This window comes from Arachis ipaensis, chromosome B7 (assembly GCF_059453495.1).
Source record: "Arachis ipaensis isolate K30076 ecotype BB chromosome B7, ASM5945349v1, whole genome shotgun sequence".
NCBI classification, from domain to species: Eukaryota; Viridiplantae; Streptophyta; class Magnoliopsida; order Fabales; family Fabaceae; genus Arachis; species Arachis ipaensis.
Window position 1 is genome coordinate 87,057,797 of NC_142442.1, and position 10,507 is coordinate 87,068,303.

The window sequence follows — 10,507 nt, forward strand, 5'->3', positions numbered from 1 at the left end:
CACTTCAAACTAATTGTTCATTGATCTGAATGTAGAATCCAATTGTTAACAATTTCTGCCTTTACCAAGTTTGAATTAATTTATGGTACCTATATGCTTGTTGAACTATCGACATCTCCAATTTTCCAGGGCCATTATGTCTGTAATAACTTACAACGGCCAGTTCAAGGAATACAACTTAAGCATTGATGCCCACAATGATCTAACTTGGTCTCTGGGACGTGAATTCAATCTTTTGACAGTGACTCTGGACAAGGCTGTCATTTCATGAGTGGCAAATAGTGGATGCATGTTAGCATGATATAGTTAGAAAAACTTGAACTACCCTTGCCGCCCTTTTTCTATCCAAGGAAACAGTCTACATCTGCTGACTTGACTGTCATAACATATATGGAGGAATTATCGGTGTAAATTTGTTCTATTTTTCCTCCCCAAAAATGTATATTCTCATTTTTCTGAGATACAACTCGGTCGCAGCTGATGATATGTTGTATTTATGGAGTATAAAATTATCTATAATAAAGAATTTTACTGACCTCAATTAACGAAATATGGGGATTTAACGAAATATGGCGAAAGTGCCTCCATTCAATCCGAGTATAGTTATTTGGTTACATCTCGTGGTTAATGTTGTTAGCCTCTTGTCTAAAGCTCTAGTGTAAAGCTTTGAATCTTTTAATTTGTTAAATCATGTAAAGGGAATTCAATTCAGTCAGTTATAAGATTTCAAGTGTGATTAAACAAAAAGGTGTACGGTGTATTGACGTTTCCTCAAGAATCGCGTTTAGAAAAAAAAAGGAGCGCTTACAAAATTAGAGACTGTTTTATTTTACACGAAAGTAAAAGTATAAAACTCAAGATTAAAATACAACTAGTTCTCATAATAACTGAAAATTACAGAGCGATCGCATCAGTTTTAAATATTCTAGTAGTCATTTATTTTTAAAGGAAATTTATTGATACAATTACCAACTACACAGGGAAATTTTTATTTTAATGTAAGTATAAAGTTTTTTAAGATTAAAAAAAATTATTGATTAATGCAATAATAAAGAATTAAAAATAAAATCATATCATATCTAACACATTAGGAAACAAAATATCGGTACAACTATATCACAATTGTCTTCTATTCCTGCTAGAATGAAAACCACTTTAAGTGGCCCCGAATTTTTTATGGCATGACTATAACGTTTCATCACGATGAATGAAATGGCCATACACAGCTTCAGTATATTTCTTACTTACCCTTTAAGATAATTCAAATATATACATTTATTATTTATTATATATTGTCCAAAATATTGTATAACTATGTTTCAATTTTATTATATATCTGACAAAAACTTCCAAGAAACACCTTCACCTAAAAACCTTCAATTTTCTAAATATAAATTCTCTGAGCAACAAAAGGCCAATTCGTAAGTTTAAAAATATGAATTTTTAGAGTACAAGTTAATTTTTCTGGCCGTTCTTTTATATTATTGCTTTGTTAATGTGTGCCTTGAATTGTGGTGAAGGAATGATTGTGGTATTTGGGTCGCTGAATGGATGATCCTCAACCACTATTGGGGCGTCAATAAGCCATGGATAGGAAAATCGTCTATGAATTTTATAATGTTTAGTTTGTTGGGTTTATTTAATTAAATAATATCATTGTAACTGTCTGTTAGGTTGTCAATGATTACTCAAGGATGCGATTGGCTGTAGATTTGGTGTACAAATGGCACAATCCGAAACGAAATATGATAAAAGAGCTTGCTGTTGCTGACTGGAATAAAAAGATGCAGCAGTCTGTCCTTCAAACTTAGAATTTTAAGACGCTTCTAGTTAAAAATTTATTAATCGTAATCGTGTATTTTAAGAACACATTTATTTAGTTAAGTTATGGATTGATTAGGCCATTTTAAATTTGTTTGAAGTACACTTTATCTTTATATTTAAGTCTATAATGATTTATATATTACTGTTTTTGGACTATTTAGATATATATTGTTCTTTTTTATTTATAATAATTTATACATAATTTTTCTAGCAATGGTTTCATTATTATTGAACCTAACCTAAATTTTAAGTTCGGTAGTATACTCTATAATTTAGATATATATTATTGAATGGATGAGAATTCCTTTAACCTTCCATGATGCAGTCGCAGTGGTTATGGTAACAACAATTACTATGTTAAAAATCTGAAGTGCATATGGTAAATATTGTGGTGCCAGGTACTTTTGCATTTTAGTAATAAGGAATGGTTAGGGTGAGTTAGGTAATTCTGTTATGGCCATTATAGATTATTTGCATTATAGTGTTCCTATTCAATTTTCTGTGTTACAGCATAGTACTATATACTTATCCTGGCTCATTTTTTTAGTTATTGTAAAAAACCTGGTGTAATGCCTCAATATTGGAAGTGAGGGTGTTTTGCAAAATTATTGGCGGCGGGACAATTCGCACTCTGCGAATTGTCAGGAGCAGAATCTGCCTGCCACAGCCATGAGGACAATACGCAAAGAGCGGATTGTAATTTTATAATATTTAAGGGACAATACACAGTCTGCATATTGTGTTTTTTAATATTAAAGGGACAATACACAGACTGCGAATTGCAAAAACACAAATTGCGTATTGTTAATCCACAAATTGCGTATTGTATTTTCGTAAATAAAAAATTATAATTGAAGTACTATAAAAGGAGGAACGGTGTTAGGTTGATTGAGTGTGAGAGTGTTTTATTTTTTTGAGAATGTAAGAGTATAAAAATGGAGAGAGGTATTAGTTTGAAAATGTATTATAATAGTCAAATCTTTCCCCAAACATCTGAGGGTGTGAGTTTTGTTTGTGAGAATCCACGTGATATTGTTATTCCTTTTGCAATAACATACGAGGAATTTAAGAGTATACTTTGTCAATGTGGTGATAATCAAGTATTAAAGAGAGTCGTTAATATTTTTTATAGACAGCCTGTTTTAGTGTTCGGTGGTTTCGTTCAGTTTCAAATGATGAATGTGGTTGACGAAGGAAGTATGCAAGGAATGTTTTCGATCTACCAACAAACACGGGCACAAGTGTCTATTCTCGAATTGTATGTTGAGTTTGAAGAATTAGTTGAGGTTGATTTACCGGAGGCTAACATCGACTGGACTGTTTATAACAGTGAAAGCAAAGAGGAATTTGAGGGCACCTACCAAATTGTTGGTCCAACTGAAGAAGTGGGTGAAGATGATATAATAGTTGAGTCTAACGTAGCAGATGTGGCAAATGCACTGGCGAGCCAATATCCATCTAGAGAGCCTTCTTTCATGCATGCCTTGGATGTAGACGCTATGAATGCACCAGAATTTCCTGAATATATCAATTCAAGTAAGCAGTTATTATTATTATTATTATTATTATTATTATTATTATTATTATTATTATTATTATTATTATTATTATTATTATTATTATTGTTATTATTATTATTATTATTGAATTGTAAAGCAATAGTTAGAATTATTTGTTGTTGTTATTGCTGTAGATCTTGTTGTTGTTTCGGACGGTGAATTTGTTGTTGGCATGGAATTCAGTTCTAGAGAGACTGTTATTGCAGCAATTAAAGATTATACCATTCGCAGGGGAGTGGATTACCGGGTGTGTGAATCTGAGCCAACGACTTTTTATGCTAAGTGTGTACAATACGGAACAAGTTGCGATTGGCTTATTAGAGCTAGTCTTATTAAGAGAAAGTTTTGTTGGGTTGTAAGGCGATACAATGGTAGTCACACATGCACTAGAACTAGAATTTCTCAAGATCATGCCAAGCTAAATTCAGACATGATTGCAGAGGTGATAAAGCCATTGGTTGAAGCTGATCCATCTTTGAAAGTGAAATCAATAATTGCTGAAGTGCAGTCAAAATTCAATTATACGACGAGTTACCGCAAAGCATGGCTCGCGAAGCAAAAGGCAATTTCAAACCTTTTTGGTGGTTGGGAAGCTTCTTATGAAGCTTTGCCGTCGTGGTTTGAAGCAATGGTACAAAAAGATCCATCAGCAGCAGTCGAGATTGAAACTGCACCAGCATACCAAGGGGATGAGGTAGTCCATGATGTAAGGATACTGACGCGGGTATTTTGGAGCTTTTATCCTTGCATCAGAGCATTTAGGAGCTGCAAGCCAATCGTACAGGTGGATGGGACACATCTGTACGGGAAATATAAAGGAGCTCTATTAGTTGCAGTTTCTCAGGATGGCAATGGCAATATTGTGCCTCTTGCATTTGCCGTTGTTGAGGGTGAGACTTCTGATGCATGGCACTTCTTTCTTACTCATTTACGCACACATGTGGTGACTCGAGATGGTGTTGGGCTTATCTCTGATCGTCACAACTCTATTACCTCAGCAATAGCTCGTAGTAATGGATCATGGGAACCTCCAAGAGCTATCCGAATGTTTTGTGTTAGGCACATAGCATCCAACTTTTTGAGGAATTTCAAGGCACCGTATTTACAGAAGCTGATAGTCAATATGGGTACGTAGATTATTGTGAAACTAAGGCGTATTTGTTTTTACAAGGCATATAGCATCCATTTTATTGATTTTGTTTTGTTGGTTATTTACAGGCTATTGTAGGACTGTGCATGAATTTAATGTGTAGTATGCAAGATTGCGTGAACGTGGTGAGGCTTACACGCGATGGCTTGATCGAATCCCACGACAGCAATTTGCTTTGGCATTTGATAATGGATACCGTTGGGGTCATATGACCACAAACCTAGTGGAGTGCATCAACGGAGTACTAAAGGGAGCTCGAAATCTTCCTATCACGTCACTTGTGAAGGGAACTTTTTATAGGCTAAATGAGTTGTTCACTAGGAAGAGGGTTGAGGCTGAGGTTCGAAGGAATGCAGGACATGTATTTTCTGAATATGCTAGCAACAAACTGCAATCAAATCAGCAAGCAGCAGGAAACATCCAGGTTAACCTATTTGACAGGCAAAATGAGATCTTTGAGGTACGTGAGATGCCCATTGGTATCGAGTATGCGGTGAATCTCCGTCAACGATATTGTGATTGTGGTGAGTTTCAGACAGATTGAATCCCATGTCGCCATGTCTTTGCGTGTTGTGCGAACCAACGACTTGATTGACAACAATACGTTCATGAGGTCTATAGGATGGATGAGATAAGAAAGGTGTATAGAGCACGGTTTAAGCCATTAGGAAATCCAGCAACATGGCCGGTGTATCAAGGACCAAGACACATACCTAATCCGCACTTAAAGCGGTTTCCAAAGGGCGTCCCAAAATAACCCGCTTATTGAATGAAATGGATATGCGTGATATGCGTGGTCCTAGGCGTTGCAGGCTTTGTGGAGGCGAAGGCCACAATCGAAGTAGATGCCCCCATCGTGCAGGGCCTAGTGCTGGTGGATCTGCACCTATGTCTTAGTGCATTTGGTTTTTCCTTCATTAGGAATTGGATTTAAATACTACATCAATTGTATTAAATACTACTTTATGAAATTCCTGTGTGTTCGAATTTGATGTGAATTTATAAAATTCATAACAATTACAATTGCGGTCTTAAATTAAAAGATAAATAACAATTATTTGCTAAATGTCTTTTTCACAAATTTAGTACATTTCTTAACCGCCTTCTTGATTGTGGAAGGGGTATATCTACTTGCACTTCTACGTGTTGGCTCAATCCTCAGATTATACCCTTTACCATGAATATCTGAAGTATCCGCCATATCCGCACCTACCGCACCACCTATATGACATAAAAAATCACAATAATAAATATATCACAATAATAAATATATCACAAGAAAACACTAATATATCCCAATAACGAATACAAAAATATATCACAATCATACACTAATATACCATAGTAATGAATACAATAGTATATTATTACCTGCATCGTCATCACCATCGCTGTCACTATCACTATCATCCTCGCCAACATTATCATCCTCAGCCATGGGTGCCTGCACCTGAGGAAAAAAATATCAAATATCTGTAACATATTTAAAATATATTTAAATTAAAAAATATTTTAAATCAAACTTAAATATATATTTAAATACATATTAAATTAACAATTAAAAATATTTTCAATTTTAAATATATATTATGACTATAAATATATTCAAATTCAAAGTTAGATATATAGTTAAATTCGAAACATGTTTAATTTATATCTAAATTTAAATTATTAATATATATTTACTCAATTTTAAATAAATACCGAAAACCAACCAAAATGTAATTAACGACATTTTTTGGACTGTATTTTATTTCAAAAAATATATAATTTTAAATTATAAATATGTATTTTCATACTTTTAAATTTTATTCAAATTTAAATTTAAATATTTAATTAAAACCAAAATATATTTAAAGTCAGATTTTAAGGTAGATTTAAATATAGATTTAAATTTCAAATATATTCAAATTCAAATTTAAATTTATAATCAAAACCAACGTAAACTTAAAGTCAAATTTAAATTTAATTTTATAAACAAAGCTAAAATATAGTAACGTCAAATTTACTTATATACATAAATTCAAAATATATTTAAATTCAAATATTAATATAAAATTAAAACTGAAACATATTTAAATATTTATTTAAATTTAAACTTTCTAACATATAAATTAAATTCACAATTATATTTTATTTTCTGATTTAAATAGACTAACTAAAATATTATATTTAAATTTAAAATATATTTAATTAATATTAATTACTAATTAACATCATCATCATTCATCTAAATATATAATAAAAGTATAATTTCTATTTATATATTTTTTTAACTACTGATAAATAAATACTATTTAATTTAAATAATAACTATATATATTATTATCACATTATCTCTATTTCAAATAAAAAAAACACACAGTTAATCTACTAATTATATTAATAATATTTAAATAACTTACTTGTTAAAACTTGAAGAAACAACAAATTTGGCAAATGAAGACCAAGTCTCTGCAGGAGGAAGCATGGACGGATAGAACTGAAGAAGTATTAAAGAGTAGAAGGAAAGGAACGTTTGAAACTGTGGTTGTCTCTTAAAATGTTTGCGAATTGGGGAAGCTTGTGTACATTGACGAGAGAGAGACAGTCAAACATCACCTTATTCACGGGCTTGCAGTTCTTTGACGCGTGTCGACCATGCACGCAATACGGGTTTTGCGTATTGTAGGGGAATACGCACTTTGCGTATTGTGCTTCCCAAAGAACGCGCCCCCAGACCCTTGTTAAACACCATTTTCTCTAATATTCTTGTAAATCTCACTCTCTCCATCAATAATGAAATAAAAAATCCACTTATCCTTTGTGTTTGTGAGAAATCTTTTGAGTGCAAACTGAAACAGAATTTTGTGGCTGTGGCAGCCTACAATAAATCCAATTTCCCCAGCTGCTACCAGCAGTGCTGCACTTTTAGAAAGGGCCCCATCTGTGGTAGTTATGGATGGACTACACCATTTTTCTTGCAGTTCGTCTTTTGAAATTTATTTATTTATTTCTGTAGATCCTTGAAGCTACCTGAGAATGTACGAGTAACCAAGGTATGTTCTTTACCTTAGGCATACAATATTGGAAGTTTAGTGAAACTTAGTTGTTTTATAAATCATTTTAATACCTGGATATATTTTCCTTTTTTATAAAAGAAATTTTAGTATGAAGAGAAGAAAGGAAAAATAAAAGAAAAATAAACCTCACATGCAATTTTCTGGATAAGTGCTACTTTTCTCAATTGAATTTTATTTCATTTCCTTTTCCGTTCCAATTTTACTTCTGTAATTATATTTTTTTATATTACTGTTTCCCTTTCATCACTACTTATTTCAAAATCAATTTCAATTTTAGTTACCAGTTTTTTGCATAACCCATTTAATTTTGTTTGATCCCAATTATACAATTATTAATAAAATAGTAAAAAATTCCAATTTTGGCTTCAATCATTCATACAATTCATCTTTTTATGAATACCCATGTGCCCATATTGGTGATCTTCACTCAATGTGATTATTTTTGACAAAAAAATCAAACACAGCAACCAAACACAAAAAAGACGAACAGAAATTTTTTTTGAAAACTCACCAAATTAGGACCAGGTTGTGCGAAGGAAGCCGAGGAGTTAGCTGAAGGCGAGGAGGAAGTCGGGGACCTGCTGCTTCTGTGTCGGCGTCGACGGGCACAATGACGGCGCGCGAGACTGACTGCGAGGCAGTGACAAGACATGGAGCGGCGACGACGTCCAGGTCGGGAAGTTCCGGCTACTGCCGCCAGTGATGACGACGGCAAGGAAGGCACGCGAGATCGGAGGAGACTGACGACGAGCTTCTCGGATGATGCTGATAGAAAGAGAAATCTGGGCTCGCGTCAATGAGATATGAGAGATGAGAGAGCTTCTGTGAAAGTATGAGGTTGAGGGAGGAGAAGGGATTGTGAAACGACGTAGTTTGATGGATGGAAGAAAAGGACAAAAAAAGAAAAAAACTAAACCGGTTTATTTAAACCAGCTGAGTCAAACTGGATTTAAAGCATTTGGTTTAAAAATAAATTTTATTAACCGATTTTATAATTGACCAATCACAAAGTGACACCTCAGCAACTGTAAAAAAAATTGTTTTGGGCATCTTGACGTGAGTCTCCCCTTTATAATAATGTATGTCTTAAATTTTGATCTAGTACATATATTATTATAAAATTTAGATTTTTAAATTTTAAATTTTTATTTTAAAAAATAAAGTATGATCTTTTATTTTTAAATAATTTCTCTTAATCCTACTTATAAAATAAATAATAAAAAATTATACTTTATTTTTTAAAATAAAATTTAAAATTTAAAAAATACAAATTTATTATTATAATATTATGTATATTACTATTATTATAGCAGCTTTTTCTTTTTCCTACTCTTGGTTAGATAAAAGTGTAACAAAAGCTCTCTTGAAAAAAAAAAAGATATTTTATATCTATTATTATAGAATTCCCGCAACAAATATTAATTTCTATTGCTAAGAGTAATACTCTGGTATCTACTAAAATTATCATCAGAAAGTAGAAAAAAATCGACAAATTTTAGTCACAAACTTCTCTAAATGATTATTTTAACACAAAACAACAAATAGTAGTGTACTGTCTCCTGTTAGTTGATAATTTGATATGGTACTGTTATGTATCACTTTGACATTTTACTCATTTATGCTTATTCAAGTAATATATTACATCGTTTAGATAGCATTTGAAAGAGAGATAGAAGTTTATAAATTAAGGGTTCGATTGGAAAATTTCAAAAGTTATTTTTTTTAGCTTTTAACTTATAAAAAATTATATTAATAGTATTTGGTATAATTTTTTAGGTAAATTTTTAATTTTTCAAAAAGTTATTTAAGAGTTTTTGAAGAAGTTAAAAAATGTGACTTCTCCTATTTTCAAAAGCTATTTTATAATTCTTATTTAATGCACAACTTTAAAACAAGGACTCCTATAATAATTTTTCAAACACAAAATAACTTATTTAGAAGTTGTTATTAATAAAAGTCCTTATATTTTAAGCTTATTTTTCAAAAAAACTTATTTAAGAAGTTTAGCCAAACTGATCCTAAGACTGAAAGATAGAAATTAGGAAATAAAGACCGAAATAAGTCTCAATATTATATTTGGTATAAAATAGAAAACGGAGATTAAAATAAAAATGAAGCCCACATTTGATTTGCATAAAAAATAATTAGAATTAATTAAAAATAAAAAAAATAGACACTGAAATTTTAGTATCAATTTTTGGATAAAAAACATAATATTAAATTTTAATCTCTCAATTTTTATTCCAATACCTCAAAATAAACACTACCTTAGTATCTAAGCACTGATAAACCCGCTTAGGAAGAAAAGACAATATCATTATGTTTTTTAATCAGAATTTACTATTTTTAGTGAGCTTGGATTGCATTATTAGTATATGGGCGGAGTTGTACGCTATACCTAACTCCATGTTTTTTCTTTTTCTCATGGGTAGACCTAGAGACTCGATTCAATCAGGTCATTTTTAAACTGTTAGAGAATCATTAGCATTAATTAGGATCAATTAGTATCGACTACATTTATGTAGTATATCTGTATATTAATTATAGGATTCTATGCCTTTATTACTCTGATTCATTTAGCACCTATAAATACCTCTTGTATATTGTACTTTTGACAACTCAATAAGACACCTTTCAGATTACTCTCTCAGTCTCTTGTTTCTAACATGGTATCCAGAGCTTAGGTCATTTTTTTTTTCCATGAATATTAGTTTATAGTCCTTTGTTTTTCCTCTTCCGTCAGTGTTCTTTGGTCTCTCTTTTGCTCCCTTTTCAGACGCTTTGGTTCGTCACCGCCCTTACCACCGCCTTCGTCTCGTCGTTGCGAGTTCAACGAGTCCAGCCTCGTCACCGGAAACCACCGCACGCGCCGCCACGCTCCGTCTGAAGTTCGCCGTCCGATTGTCTCCGAG

General features: G+C 32.1%; 1 protein-coding gene across 1 annotated transcript; it reads left to right on the plus strand.

Annotated features, from left to right (window-relative positions):
• Positions 1–2,999: 2,999 nt before the first annotated feature.
• LOC148553240 (uncharacterized) lies at positions 3,000–5,077 on the plus strand. Its single transcript, XM_088494798.1, has 3 exons — positions 3,000–3,360; positions 3,518–4,500; positions 4,637–5,077. Exons 1-3 carry the CDS (start codon positions 3,000–3,002, stop codon positions 5,075–5,077), a joined length of 1,785 nt encoding a protein of 594 aa, XP_088350924.1.
• Positions 5,078–10,507: the final 5,430 nt, after the last annotated feature.

Coding starts and splice junctions, on each gene's coding strand:
- LOC148553240 (XM_088494798.1), top strand. CDS start 3,000: ATGAATGTGGTTGACGAAGGAAGTATGCAAGGAATGTTTTCGATCTAC. Junction 3,361..3,517: donor TCCTGAATATATCAATTCAA/GTAAGCAGTTAT, acceptor TTATTGCTGTAG/ATCTTGTTGTTGTTTCGGAC. Junction 4,501..4,636: donor CGTATTTACAGAAGCTGATA/GTCAATATGGGT, acceptor TTTAATGTGTAG/TATGCAAGATTGCGTGAACG.